The 15,913-nt window shown below is 36.4% G+C and overlaps 1 protein-coding gene across 5 annotated transcripts; it reads right to left on the bottom strand.

Annotated features, from left to right (window-relative positions):
* LOC141440047 (conserved oligomeric Golgi complex subunit 1-like) lies at positions 1-14,421 on the bottom strand. Of its 5 annotated transcripts, none has more exons than XM_074104512.1 (14): positions 14,323-14,421; positions 13,904-14,061; positions 13,555-13,719; positions 12,846-12,991; positions 12,050-12,204; positions 11,331-11,559; positions 9,412-9,544; positions 9,133-9,305; positions 8,467-8,760; positions 7,736-7,976; positions 5,434-5,776; positions 4,799-5,239; positions 4,181-4,360; positions 1-257 (listed from the first exon to the last, which is right to left on the bottom strand). In XM_074104512.1, exons 2-14 carry the CDS (start codon positions 14,038-14,040, stop codon positions 99-101), a joined length of 2,796 nt encoding a protein of 931 aa, XP_073960613.1. In that variant the 5' UTR covers positions 14,041-14,061; positions 14,323-14,421; the 3' UTR covers positions 1-98. The 5 variants fall into 5 exon arrangements, with proteins under 5 accessions (XP_073960613.1, XP_073960611.1, XP_073960612.1 ...); XM_074104510.1 differs by lacking the exon at positions 14,323-14,421 and adding an exon at positions 14,138-14,219; XM_074104511.1 differs by lacking the exon at positions 14,323-14,421 and adding an exon at positions 14,143-14,212.
* Positions 14,422-15,913: the final 1,492 nt, after the last annotated feature.

Below are 15,913 nucleotides of genomic sequence, written 5' to 3'. Positions count from 1 at the left end.
TTTCAGGATATCACAAATTATATTAATATAAATATAAATTCAACTTAATCACATTACATAAATAATTTTCAATACATTATTCTTTCATATGGAACACTTCAAGATCCACTGAACCAATCGGATGTCATAGAATTAAAGAAGGACGCGGCCCCAGAGCGAGCGTTCGCGAAGTTGATCGGAAGCGATGACGTCATAAGCTCCGATATGTCGGGCCTAGGCTTGTTGGGGCTAGCCGATGTCAGCAGTTTCTTCTTGACCTGAAAAGATGAAATATATGAGAAAAATAAAAAAATTGAGGATATCGTGCGGTTTTGTTAATCGTTAGAAGACAAACATTCATGGTCCGGCCAAGCGTTGTACAACCGGCGGCGCTGAGAGATTTGCCTATTTTGCCCACCTCCTACCGCAAGCGGAGCGGACTCCTTGCGGACTCAGTTTAACTTGCAAGGATCAACTTGATAGAAGTTCGGTGGAAGTACTGAAACGACGGGATACTCAACGAATCACAGACCACAGTGACAATCAGCGCCGATAAGCTACAAGTAATCTTCTCAGCGCCAACGATCAGACCTTCAACTATGAAGTTCGATTTTCGAATATCGTGTCGTGCCATCATGCCCACGGTATTTAACAGGGGTGTGAGAGGGATGACACGATAAGAACTTCGAATTTGGGAGTCGCGTATCATCCTTGACAGTGACAGCCATTGAGGGTTAACGTCACGCCAATCACAGCACAGCCGGTGGCCGGGCCGTTATGTTAATTAACACTAAAATCTATTACGTTATATATGTTATTTTACTACTTATATTTCGATCCAATTTATGAAACGTGTAAACAAAGACGCCATTTATCCGACCACAGACATTCAATGATGTGAAAGAAAACCTAGAACCTATTGCAAAATAATTAATCTGTTCAGTAAATACCGCATATTTTTTACTTTTAATTACTATTTTTTAATTTTAAGGAAAGTAAATATAAATCGCTTATTCATCCGCGCATTAATCGTTTTTTTTTAAATGACAAATTTTCCACCATCTCTACGCTAGTCTATGCTATATTATATTATACAGATTATATTATACACATGTTTCAATCAAGAAATAACGTCAGATTTTGACGAGATTTTTCAAATGAAAAATAAATATTGAAATCAAGTGAATGTTGGGCGCTGTTATCGTTCATCCACCATTACCTCTCATATTTCGTTTTATATATTTTTTTTACCGTACAACGGCAAAACCTACTAGACACTGGCAAAATTGTCCTCCAATGGACAGAGCCATATCTTTTAAAAGAAACAACAACAAGTGAATTTTGGTGAAAAAAGTGATTAGACATCTAGTTAAAAGACACGAATTATAGATAAATTTGTTATTGATTCGATCCAGTGAGTGTTTACTTACTTATACTAGAATTTTGATGAAATCGGAAGGAAATCGGTTTGTTTACACTTTTAATAAATTGGATAGGCATAACGTATAACAATATAATGAGTTACAGATGTAGGTAAAACAAAGGTTTACATAATGGTTTTCCATCGGAAAAAGTCGAATCTCAATTGGGATGCACCAAAAAAAATAACCTATAGTTTTTATTTTATTTTTGGAAAGAATAGGATATTTTAAGATACCATTTTCATTGTTTTTGAATTTGGATGAGTACTTAATTTTTTATATATTTTTTTACGAAATACGCTGGATGACGTCACAGTGAGACAGCCACATTCCATTGCCTGGAAAAATTCAGGTCGTACATAACATAATCTGTGGCATTACAATTTGACAATAATTCAAGCACGGTCGAGGGTCCTAAATGAACCATGACAAATAGTTTTATTTATTTATCTTCTTTTAGTTTCGATTATTCCTATGTTTATTTAATGGTGTGATAGTAAATAGATATTTTTTATTAAAATCTGATATTTAAATTATTTTGTTTACTTGTAACGTAGTAATTTAATTTGTAAAAATACATTGGAATTACTCGTATACATTTCGGACTTTACGATAAATGACAACTGTTTAAGGCCGGGTGCGCATCATGTGATTAAAGTTCTGTCTTTGTCACTCTTTGCTATTATAAGCAGGACAGGAACATTTCAAACTGTCAATTTGCTTAAGAGTGTAGACCCGCTTTATAGCTGCCTTTGTGACGAGACACTGCAGGGGTCAAATGAGGGTCCTTACTTACATTTTGTTTATTTAATTCAGTTTATCATATTTTTGGAATCTGATTTCTGAAAACGCTTCAGAAATCTTATTTCGGAGCTTATTTCTCCAAATGGTTTTCGATTTATGATATGTTGTCAAAAATTGGGACATCCCAATCGGAATACGACAGCACCCCAAATGTCAATCGATTATTGTATTAAATGAGTTTTCATAGCCATTATTATGGAAATTTATTATTTAGTGTCAAATGTCAAAATGAAAAATGTACGGCTGCCCTGAAACTAAATGACAGAGCACGATAAATTCAAAAAAATTGAATTTGAATTTTCTAGTCGATCCGACCACTGGAAGTGGGTCAAATTCAACCTGCAATATTTCACCCGCACATACATAGATACATACATTGCTTGTAAATACGATGGAAAACCATTATGACTACAGCTACAAGACAGTAAACTGTGCAGCCTGGAATCTTTTTGCAACTTCGGGTGGTTATTGCAGGCAAATTCACAGCGTGCATTCAACAGCGTTGTTTTGTTAAGAAAACTTCACACACACCCTTCATACCCATGTATTAGCTTCATAGACAGAAGAAACGTCCATTCTGCGTTAATATTAAAATATAAATAAAATTAAACAAAGATTTCATCACACAAAATTCAATTAATGAAATATCGCTACAAAGTTGGTAATCTTTAGATACCGGTAAAACATTTTTTTTAATAAACAATCCTATAACAATTTCTTTGTCTATGCTTGTCTATACAGCATAAGTTTTTATTATGATTATATTTACTAAGATGACCCTTACGTGGGCCACGTAAAGTTCACTTCATAAGCTTATCTATTTCGAAACACGAGCTTTTTTCCATAATGCTAACGATATGGCGTAATATTTATTTTACGATAAAACGAAATTAATCCAGCTTTGTTTCCGTCTTTTACACGCTTTGTTCAGTACAAGATATATTTTAACATCCTGCTGTACAACGTTCTCACAGTAAGGCCAGCCTCACACAGCCGGAATAGCTCTCTGAATTCATAATCTGAATTCATAACATGAATTCAGAAAGCACGGAAATGCATACAATTTCACTATTCACCACACACATTTATTTATTTATTTATTCTCTCGGTAAGGCGGCCTCAAAAGACAAATATATTCTTCTTATGCATGTTGTACGGTGATTGTAGTTTTTGCAACTTGATAGCAAAATTCCAGAAACCACGCGGAGACCACTTGCGCATTAAAAAATGACACACATTTTGATTTTTTCAGAGTATGATTTTTTCAGATTGATCTGTCAGATTGACACTGACGAGCGTTAAGAATTCCGATTCTTAATTTTGAAGATTATGAATTCAGAACGCACGACTTTCCATATATTTTTAAATGACCGCGCACACATACTGAAATCACATTATGAAATGTCTCAGTTGTCAGTACAATTTGTACAGTAAAGACGTGTTGCGACTTGTGGATCCATCATAGTTTATACAGTCAAGGGCAAAGATATCGACTCGGCCAAAGTTGCAAAAATATGTATACACGGCCTTAATGTTATTTTTGTAACTTTGGCCGTGTCAATATCTTTGCCCTTGACTGTACCGACTACTGATTAATCTGATTTATTAAGACACGTGTGAGGCAATGTACAGGAATTCATATTATGAATTCAGAGAGCTATTCCGGCTGTGTGAGGCCAGCCTAAGGGACATAATTTCCAAAGCAATGTCACTGTAACTTTTTCGTTTTTAGAAAAAGTTTTTTTAAGACACGCCACAACAAATTTTAATGTTGTGAATGATGTTTTTGCCTATAATTGGATAAAAACTCTGTTATTATATTATATCATAAGATTCTATTGTAAGTTTTATAGTGGTGTATCTGTCGGCAAACCAATAAATAAATAAATAAATCGCCACATACAGGAGTGACTAAAAGAAGAGGCATTTACCGAGCAGTAGAACACTAGTTTATGGAAAAAAAACGTTTAGTTTACCGGTTTCTCCTGCTTCTTGAGGTTCGGTTGCGTGGCCACAGGTAGCAGCGAGAACCAGTGCGAGTTGCCGGCGGCCAACAGCGCCGCTGCCTTGTCGCCACTGCCCCCGGACAGAACCGGTTTGGACCCGATTATACCGGTTAACTGGCCGTGGTGGAGAATCAGGCTGCCTAACAAAGTCTGGAAAATTAACGGATATTTATATCAAAAATGACGTTGTTACTTTTTCACTAGTGTACATTCAGCATCAAAAGTAGCCGATCACTTTTATACTCTGTCTGTCTATACAATCTTGCATAGCGCTTAATATTTGGCTGTAAAACGACAAAGTACAGATACAAATACAAATAATTTATTTGTCAAACATAGGTTAAAATAGTTGGTACATTAATTATAGACTTGTATCACTATGCTGCGCCCAAGGGCATACAAATATAAATGTATTGTAGGTAGGCACATTCAGTCACTACTTCTCCATTGAATAGTAGGCCTTATCCGCCAAAAAGTTAAATAGTTGTTGCTGTCGTAGTCGTTGTACGAAAGTGTATAGCTATTTTTGATGCTGACTGTACACTAAATATGTCCGAAAGACACTGGAGAAAGAATTAATCATTTTACCTGTACTCGTTGCACAGACCTCTTCAAATTAGTCTGTACATACGGATAGAACACGTCATAGTCAAACGGATCAATTTTCGACCTTATAAACTCGCAGATTTCGTGTGAGAAGTCCATATACTTCTTATTCTCCCGTGGCACCAGCAATAAAGTCAAATGTCGCACGTCCATTAACAACTGCAGCGCACACCTCTGATTTATATCTGCCTCTTTCTCTCTTATGACTTTGTCGTAATGTGCGAAAGTGAGAGCTGTTACTTTTTCTATGAAAGATGAATGGATTTCGATAGGTAACGTGTGTGGTACCACCTCGTCTAGTATTCTACTGACAGCATATAAGTACTCTTGAAGTTTTAACGAGGGACCAGCCGGTACTTTTATGGTGGACTCGATTGATTTACCTTCTTCGTCTTTTTCTTCGATTTTTATAACGTCCCATTGCTGTAAAAAAATACTAGATAAATAACCAAATTGGTATTTCAAACTCGATGCCCGTAGCAACTATTGCACCCTACTCGTACATAATAAATATTTATTCATTCCACCGATAAAAAAAGTTCAAGTTTTTTTTGCAAAATATCTTTTATATATTTATTTAAAAACAAACATAACAAGTTCAAGTTTTAAAAACATACCATCATCAGGAAATCCACATTAGCTTCCAAAGTGAACTCTTGCGGTAAATCCTTAATTAGTTCCTCAACATTTTCCATTACTATACTGACCCAAGTCCCCCAACATATCCAACAGTTTTGCTTCAAAACCTCACACAAATCATTCCATCTCTTCAAACCATTTTCGTCCAAAGTGACTGTTATGGTGTTGGGTGGTTCGGGAACGTAGCATTTGCGTAGACTGGCCATTAGTATGGGCACTGCTTGAGTGAACCTTGCTGTGTAAATGGCTGTAGTTTTCTTCTGCACTTCTGTGGACTGGAGTGTGGGTTCTTCGAAGCAAACTTTTATGTATAAGAGCATACTGAAAGGAAAATGTTTTTGAAAGAAAGAAAGAAAGGTTTATTTTGGCTCCATAAGTACCACCTAAAACTAAGACTAGAACTACCACTAAAACTATGTTACTAGGTGACACGGCAGGATACCAAAAAGGGTCTCCACTCAGCATGTGTTGCCGCACATTATGTGCAGTAACGCTGGTTTTCTGTGGAGCCCAAACGTTAAATAAACATGTATGCATGAGCCATTTCCTTGCCCCAGTCAGGAGAAAAAAAAAATTTAAACCATAGACAAGGGAGAAGTGACGTTGGTCATATACTTTTAAATAAAATTTCATTTAGCCAAAAAAGCTGACAAACAAAACCGGTCAAGTGCGAGTCGGACTCGCGCACCGAGGGTTCCGTACAAATTTGTATGTAAATAGATTGTTGATGGAGTCTCGAGGATTTTTCCCGTTTTATCCGATTGTTTTTAGGGTTCCGTACAAAATGAACGAAACAGAATATAAGATCACTCGTGCGTCTGTCTGTCTATTCGTCCGTCTGTCACAGCCAATTTGCTCCGAATCTACTGGGCCAAATCAGGTGAAATTTGGTAGGATGATGTAATCCTATGACCCAAACACAGATGTGCAAAGTAAATAAGTATTTTTTTAAATAAGGGTCATTTTCGGGGGACAAATTAGGAAATTAAAAAAAGATTCGCAAACCTTACTATGTCATATATCAAATGAAAGGCTCGTTATGAGGATCTCAAATATATTTTATATTTTAGTTTTGATTTTATTCATGAAAGATGATGATAATGGGCCATTCTCCCCCCCCCCCCTGATCTCCGAAACTACTGAGCCTAACATTGAGAAAAAAATACAAAATATAGTACATTGCTTGTAAATTACAGGAAAACCTATAAGTATACTATCAATTGAAAATGAAGTGGTAAACTCAATATCATATGTTCACTTACGAAAACACCACTAGATAGCGCTAGTAGTACTTAACTCGCGTCTGTGATGATTTCAAATGTGATATTTTGTATTAATTTAAAAAGCACCGTAAAAATATTATTTATTAAAAAAAATAGAGGAAAATATTTGACTTTGGCATTGCACGGAACCCTCTCCACGCGAGTTCAACACGCACTTGGCCGGTTTTTCCTCTAAAATATAAAATATTTAACACAATATCTAAAACATGAAATGTGTAAAATAAATAAACGAAAACAAATACAATTCTAAGATTAAACTATTCTAAATTCTAGGATTCGAACTCGGGGCCTCGTGCATCGTAGTCCACACGTGTACCACTATTAGGCCACCTTGATCTACGTAGAGTATCGAAATAATAAACCATCGCTTTCGAATTAAATAAGTTTGTAATCAAAAAAAAAATTTTGTGATGGAGCAACAAATAGGCCATTTTCGGATTTTTTTCCTTTATTTGTGCTGAAGGGTGAAGCCAGACGAGCGTAATTTTTTGAGTCGTGAGCCGCGTAATTTTCGGTCGCGTATTCTGCCATTCAGTTTTATACTAAAGTCCAGTTTGTGCCACACGGCGACCAAAAATGAGACGATGAGAGACGCCTCTCGCCTCTCACGACTCAAAAAGCGTCATCGCTCACCTGGTTTCACCCTAAGACCTTCCTTCTTGCCAAATTGCATGATTTTAGGTCTACGGGAAGTACCCTATAGGTTTTGATTCTACTCCGAAATGTATGAAAAATGGGTTCGGTTTTTCCCTTTTTTTAGGTACGGAACCCTAAAAACGGAGAACGGCAGGGAAAAAGGCGTGGTGGTCTAGTGGTTTGACCTATGGCCTCTTAAGCAGACAACCCGGGCTCGTACCTCGAAATTCATGTGCGAAATTACATTTGAATTTTACCACGAGCTTTGAGATTTAGTGCTCTCATTCTGAGAAGAGGTCTGTGCCCTGCTGTACAACGTACAATAAGGCCGAGATGAGATGAGTAACTATTTATAACAAACCTTTCGATAGTTTTATCCGCCGTATCTCGCAAATAAGCTTCAATGTTCTCTCTATCACTAAACATTTGGTCAAAATCATCTTCTTCTTCATATGAGAACAGCAACTTATCTCTCATAGTTTCCTTCTTTTCTCTGTATAAGTAGACTCTGAGGTCATCTAGAAGCTTTTGCAGTTCATTGTCTAAGTCCTGGCAAAGTTTCTCCAAATTTGTGGTAAAACCACGATCTTGAAGGGACATACCTAAAATTCCAAATTAATTTGATTTAAGATGGTATAATTGGGAAAACTGAACTGATTAGAACCTAGCTGGTAGAACGGGGTTTGAGCATATTCTAGATTAAATTAGTTCTATCATATATCAACAACTAGCGTCAACGCTACCAATGAATATTGAAGTTTAAGTTTGCAGAACATCGGTTGAAATTAGGCACTATTTTATTTATAGGTTCATAAAGAATGGATAAATGGATAAACACAACAATACAAGTGAAATACACACTAAAATACCAGATGACAAGTTCAGGCAGTTTCTTTAGTTCCTATCTTCTCATACCTATAATTCTCCTTTTTTGTACTGCCAAAGGAACTACTGCAAATAATCCAAAGTAGCCAGCATATCAGATTCGATACACTTACTTACTTACTTACGACACTTACACTTACTTACGATACACCAACTAGGATAAAAAAGCAAAGAACTCTTTAAGCTTCCAAGGATTTTCACACTCACCTCTCATAAGTGAATTCATAACCTTGATGACTTCATTCCTTGACTCAATCACGGTATCTCCAATCAGATCTTTCCACACAAACCAGTTTATGTCGACCTCTCCTTCATTATCCGAAGGTATCCTGGTCAGGTCCACTAGTATTTGGGTCTTGAAAGCATCATAGACTTTCAGGAATCTGTTGTCTATTATGACCTGCACTCTAGACGTTAGGAGAGGTTGGAAGTAATGGCACCAAACGTGGACTTCTGGTATGTCTAGGGATGAACATATAGCTCCCCAGTTCTCTGGAGTTTCTAAAAAAAAAACTTAGATTGTCTATTGCTGTTCAACGCGGCAACACAGCAAATGTGATGGGCACCATTGCACCCGGAATGACATGGATTATTTAGTCAAGTTAGAAATAAGTGAAAAATTATGAATGTATGGATTCTGAATTGTATTGAATGTAGATGCACTGGATTATTATCTAAAAAAAATCTCATCATCAAGGTTTTTTATAGTGGGATGGGAATGCTTGCTCATTGATTTCTCAAAGGAACTTTCGAAAAAGCCAGGTTTAAAACAAATAATAATTTTTATCCAAATAATAAATTTCCAGGTAACCCTTTACAACTTCCTGTTAATTATTTGAATCGCACACAAAGTAAAAGGTTGAAAAAAGTCACCTATTTTAAATGCTTCTTCTCGAATTTCATGTAGCATTTTAACCCTGGTAACATTCTGCAGCAAGTTTCTTACATTCTCATCAATAAAAGATTTCACCCACACACTCCATTTTTGCACACATTTGGTTACTTCGTCTATTTCTAATTCTTGCACTTCTTTGTTAGAAGACAATCTGAAATTCAAGCATTTAGGTTTTAATAGATCATATTGTGTGTCGTCTTACCCTGTCATAATCAAATGCTAAGTCTTAACTGTAGAAAAAAGTGTTAAATACTAACCTATAGTTTGCGATGACAGGGGGCAATAGTTTTAAAGCAGCGGGATCACTGAATTGCACTATTTCCACCAGGGTTTTAGAATCTTTACGGAATAAGTCCTTCAGTTTTGTCAGGACTACACCACCATTGTTTTCTGTAATAATGAAATTATAATTACAACTTTAAAAAAAAAAAATTTTTATCATCATTTTATTAGGCATTTTTCTTCAATAAAACTTATACCCACGGAACAGGAAAAACAATGGAACTGCCAAAAGCTTCAACTTGTACCGAAACCCGAAACCCGTGTCGCCGGAAATGCGCACATGCGCATTGGACACACACTTTGAAATCTTGGCGCTTATTGGTTATTTCATTAGCTTCTATTCGAAAAAGGTAATAACTTTTGAACCGGCAACATAATTAGAACTTTAAATCAACGTTATACTTATATATATCGCTGAGAGTCCATTTTGAAGCTACGTAGCGCCACATCACCCTGACTAGCGGAACTAATTTGACAAGAATGTCAAGATTGTCAAGTTAGTTTCGCTATTTACCAATAGGTGTCAAATTTTTTAAACGTATAACATTGTAAAATGAGCTCTATGTGAATACGTTTAAATTCAACACGACTTAAAATTATTGCTACATGTCTCTTCTTCAGGAATCGTAAGCACTAAAGCGATATTAGCCAAAGATAAAGTGATGGGCGCAGCACAGCTACGGTGATATCGATATACCTACTTTATAGGTCAGAGATGAAAATAGGTTTGACTATAAAGGGCCACACACAGAAAGCGTGCGCGGGTCGGGTCGTGTCCGCCGCGTGAGCCGCGCGGTTCGTCAGTGGCGTAGCTAGGCGTGGGCGGAGTGGGCCCTCGCCCACGGCCTCGCATTTAAAAGGGCCTTACGAGGTCTCTTTAAATACGATGCGATCATAGAAAAGGGGCCTCGCTGATACGACTTCGCCCACGTCTACATTAATCCACGCTACGCCACTGCGGTTCGTTGTATTCACACAGAGAGCGGGTCGGACCCGCGACGGGCCCGCAGCGGCTATCAATATCAATGTTGCCAGTTTAGTGACTTTGTCCCTAGAAGTGACGACTTTTGCTTAAATCTGTGCAAAAAAAAGTTTTGACGACAAAAATGGTTTATCTGGCGACTTTTGGAGTAAAAATTAAAATAGTTCTAGAACCAATAATGGATACGACATTTTAGTCAACTCGACACAGAATTATACAGTGCCACGAGATTATATGTGGAAAACGACAAACGCGCTTGCGCACCAAGGTCAAACTTTATTTACTTACTTAATTAAATCCAATTTATGTAATGATGGGTGATGGATGAAATTTTTTAAAGTGGCTGTTTTTTTATCGACAGGAATAAGATTATACTAGTCAATGGAAAAAAAATGACTTTTCTGTAGTACCAATTAATTAAAAAAATAAAATAGATTTTATTCTCGCCAAAATGAACTAGCTTGGTACTGCGCATGAATACGGTTTATAGGGATCCAAAATGGCAAAAACGGAACCCTTATAGTTTCGCCATGTCTATCTGTCCGTCCGCGGCTTTGCTCAGGGACTATCAATGCTAGAAAACTGTAATTTTGCACGAATATATATGTAAACTATGCTGACAAATGAAAAATAAAATAAAATATTTTTTTTTTGGTACCTCCCATAGACATGGTAGGGGTTTTTTCTCATCCAACCCTATAGTGTGGGGTCTTTTAAATTAAAACCATTAGGGGGTTGCTAAGACGATTTTTCGATTCAGTGATTTCTTTGCGAAATATTCACCTTTAAAGTACAAATTTTCATTAAAATCGAGTGTGTGTCCCCCCCCCCCCGTGATATTCAATGTCACGCATGAATTTAATGTACATAATAAAAACTTGAATAATGCTGAAAAGATATTTCAAAACTTACCCACAAAACAAGCATACACCAAGACAACGGTTTTAAGCACAATTTTAACAGAATTCACAATCTTCTCCTTTATCTGAGCTTTTACATCTCCCTCTAATATGAGACTCAATTCAAACTGAAGATTCGATTCGAGACTGCTTTTACTATGAAGACCTATGAATGTGTTTAATAACTCAACCATGCTTTGTGAGTCTAGAATGTAGAGACTTGTAAGGCATGAGCTGGCAACCTGTAAAAATAACATTGATCAAATTATTAAAAAATAAATCTAATTCCATATGAATTTACAAAAATATAATGCAATAATATGTTGACTAGCACTAGCAGCACAAAAAAGACAACAAAGTCTCTGGCTGACTTTTAAACCCTCTATTCAGGCAGTAAGTCAGATAAGCCACCTTGTATGTTCCAGTGTTAGTTATGTTAACTTATGTAAAAGTTTGTATATAAATCTACACATTCTGCTGCAACCCTAAATCATATATCTCTTGCTCAGATTTGCCTCGAACAAGCAAGAGGGAAATATGGTTTTAGGATTATTTAGATTTCTTCTTTCATGCCGTCTACTATACAGCACTGTGCACCATTATGTTGATAGACATGGTGTTTAATAGAACTATATTTACATATTTTAACCTTCTTTCCAAAATAGTATAATGTTTTTCACAGATTTTTCTTTTACTGGGAGATAACTTTGTGTACAGAAAAACTAAACACACCTCCACACTAATATCTACATCCTGTAGCTTCTCCCGACAGACATCAATTATGGTGTGGTTGAAATTGGAGATCGAACTCCAATGCATCTGAACTAGACGCTGCAGAGACTGCATTCCTGGTTTTACATTCTTGGCCCCTATTTGCAGTTGGAGACCTGAGAAATAATATTTATTTTCAAACTAAACTAAGCTAAGGGTATTCAAAAGATTTTCTAGAGGGGCAAATATTTTTATGTCTGAGGTACCATCAGCCAAATAAGTGGTCTACCAATTTTAAACAAGTTCCTATCAAATGAATATTTTGCTAAAGTCAATATTTCAAGTTGACAGACATGTCTATTGACATAATTGTTTTATGACATGCAAACGATTTTCAACTTTAGGGTGGTAGACCACATATTTGGCTGATGGTACCACCAGGCCACAACTTAGAGGTTCATAGCTACAAAAATTAGTTGCGCTATTGACCAGCTGACCGATCAACACATTGGCAAGCAAATTCAAATGCCTTGGTGAGCCATTTTGTGGCCCTAGGGCCTGGCTTTGTCTTGGTTTTATGTATTTTGTGGACCAAAAGTCTTTAAAGGGCCTGTCTTACCAGTCTTTGATAAATTTTATGTGACAGATAAATGTGATGCTGTCTCTGTTTATTTGGACAAAACAAACAGAGATGGCATCACAGATATATTTATAAAGAGTTTACAATACAATACAATATCTGTTTCATAAAATTTATCAATGAGTGGTGAAACAGGCCTAGCACCACTTCTACTTAGAGGATAAAGTAATAACTTACCTGTATTAATATGCCTAGACATAATAAACAGTCTGGTAGCCTCAACAAAGTCCTCCACCTCAATGCATGTCCAAATCTTCTCAGGTATTTCCATTAACATCTTCACTTGCACAGATATGCTGGTTATTGGATTTGTATTGTTAAAACTAGAAATTTAAAAATATGGTTTATGTCTCCATTCCTACTAATATTATAAATGCTAAAGTTTCTTCTTCATGCTTAAACTGCTGACACCATTTATTTTGGTGGGATAGTTTTTATCCCAGAAAACTGCACAGTTCCCATGGGAAAGGGATAAGGAAATTATTTGCAAAACAGTTGCAGTTTTTTTTTTTGTTGAAAAAACATACATATTGATGTCAACAATAAGCACTAAAACTTTAGCTAACCAAACCCAGTTTAGTCTAAATGTCTATTAAATATATAATATGGACACAGATACAGTGATGTACAGCAATAACTAATTCTGTTAACACCTCAAGTGACTTGAGAAAATTCAGCTATTGCCCCTTAAGGGGACATAAATTTTATTCAAAATACCAAATGTTATGTTATGTGCTAGTCTGCCTTTGTACTTAACACTTTTTTTGCATAACCTTTCTGTATTTCCTTTTTGTACAATAAAGAGCAAAAACAAACAAAAGTTTAAAACATTACCTATTAAAAAAAAAACAATTTGCAATGTTTCAAATTTATGATTAAAGTGTACCTAGATGACTGAGGAGGTTTATCAACTTTGAATCCCACCAGATGTGTGTCATGAAGACTTCTGCAGGCAGCCATCATACCACTGATGTGATTTAAAGTACTGTCCGTTGTGGTCTTCATTTCTTCTATTGTGTCTGCTGCATGAATCAGGTCCCGGTATCTCTCCCTGAAATATATTTTAGTTTTTCATAACAACAACAGTAGTGTGGAGAGCCCTTTATAAAGACCACAAAAGGCTACGACTGTTTTGATGAGAAGGTAGTGAATTCATCTAATTTTTGTAACCTGGATAGAGAACGACTATGCACTCCAATGTGATTATTTTTTATAGTTTGTTTTTTATAACTTACCCGACCATAGCCCGTAGTTCTTCCCTTTTTCTCTCAATTTCATATTGCAATTTTTTCTGTACATGGTCTACGTCACTGATAAAATAATTTTGAAAAAGTTGCTCAGGAACTATTTCGAGCAAGTTAGGTTGCGACATTGCGGGATGTAAGGATTAAAGCTAAAAATAAATTTGCAATTATTTCATTGCACTTTTAGCGTTTACTTAGTAAATATCAAATCAAAACACAAAATACCATACACAAACGCAATCTCTAAGGTACCTATCTGTCTGTTGTTCCGTCTAATGTACTGTCACTGTCACTGTCACTAGTGGTGATCTAAATCACGTAGTGGTTATGACAATATGCTCTTTGATCTAAATATTTATGTATTTATCCAATGAGGAAGGAACATATTTACCAGCCCGGATAATACCAACCTCTTATGCTAACATTATTTATATGCTTGCCGAGGCTTGCCAAGCGTCTACCAACTCGAAGCCTATAGATACAAACACTTGAATGCAAAGAGTATTGTAACGTATAGGAATAGGATGCTTGAATGCCATTTACAGTTTAAGGTCAATGTATTCCGGACAGGCAAGCATGACAGACGTGGATCTCGAAGTTGCTTCGGCTCTTGTGTTGAGCTTGACATATTTTTAATTGAAGAAAAAGAATAAAATTTCTTCGTTAGACACTAAACACGTGCCAACGTGTAAACGCGTCGCAAGCGCTTACCGCAAGTTCCTTTGATCTGTGTTGAAAATTCCGACACCGCAGGGCTACTACAAAACTAGAAACTCGAAGTTCATATCGTACCGTCCCTTTCGCTCTCGTATTAAACAGTATAAGTGTCAGAGGAACCGCACGACACGAACTTCGAGTTTCGTAGTAGCCCTGCCGGCCCGGATTGGCGGCAAGCGCTGGCAAGCTCACGCAAGCCTATCCCAACGGGCCGTTTACATGCTTGCGCTGGTGAGAGCTTGCCGAACACGGTTGAATAAACATCCTCGCATCTAGTCTATGGCTCACATAATGATAATGACAGTTTCCTCTCCCTTCTTCATGCTTTGCAGTCCTCATATCTAGCTGACAGCTATCTAATACATAAATTAAGCACCTTGTACGCTATTTAACACGCGTACCAAAATAATTTTATTTTTCGATTATCTTTCAAACGGTAAAACTTAGTCCACTACTTTTGTAGAGAAATTAACCACTTGATCGGTTGAATATAATAAGGGAATCATTAATAACACGATGTGTAGTAAACTTTGATTCGTGCAAGCCTGGTTAACATGTATATGGAACACACATTGTCATGTCCGTCAAAAAAGATTTTTTTTAATATCTTTATACACCCTCAATTATTCCTCATCCAATTTATTCACAAGCATAGACAAGAGCGAATAACGCAATACTCTAATATTCTAAGGCCTAAACCTAGCCATATACGACAAAGCACAAGAGTGTATGATATGACAATAATTAGAAGAAGAATTAGAATCTAGGCCACATATTGTGTTTGTATATGGTGTTGTGGACATTGATTTAAAAAAAATGTTTATGTCTAAATGTCTAATGAATCGACAAATCTGATCTGACTAGATAGGGTTTTTAAGATCAAGAAAACACTTTCACTCTATTATTGAGAAGATATCGCATGCACAGTGCGTAGACGTCCGTACCCGGCTGGGGTTGCCAGACGAATGTCGAATGTCACCTGCGCATACGCTACACCAAGTTTTCTTAAACCTGTTCTGTATTTGTAATGTACATAATTATGTGAGTGTGGCTCGCTGAATTGAGTGCTTAAGTCTTAATGTAAAGAATGTTAAGATTATTTTTGTACAATAAGTCATTCATAAGACATGAATTTGAATCTGTTTGTATGCATTGATTTAAAAAAAATTATGTCTAAATCTGAATCGACAAATGACTTCTAGCTGACTTTTTCTATTATTTACATATGAGAGTAGCTAATGTCGAATATACGACAAAGTCAAATGTTCATTTGTAATGTACATA

Source organism: Choristoneura fumiferana, chromosome 21, assembly GCF_025370935.1.
Source record: "Choristoneura fumiferana chromosome 21, NRCan_CFum_1, whole genome shotgun sequence".
Lineage (NCBI taxonomy): Eukaryota > Metazoa > Arthropoda > Insecta > Lepidoptera > Tortricidae > Choristoneura > Choristoneura fumiferana.
The sequence above is the reverse complement of the archived record's forward strand: the minus strand, read 5'-3'. Positions and strand labels throughout refer to the sequence as shown.

Bases quoted from the DNA above. Each gene is read 5' to 3' on its own strand.
- LOC141440047 (XM_074104512.1), bottom strand. From the start codon at position 14,040: ATGTCGCAACCTAACTTGCTCGAAATAGTTCCTGAGCAACTTTTTCAA. The intron at 12,205-12,845 runs GTAAGTTATTAC...ATTATTTCTCAG, and splicing joins GTCTAGGCATATTAATACAG to GTCTCCAACTGCAAATAGGG. The intron at 4,361-4,798 runs GTAAAATGATTA...TTAATTTTCCAG, and splicing joins GGTCTGTGCAACGAGTACAG to ACTTTGTTAGGCAGCCTGAT.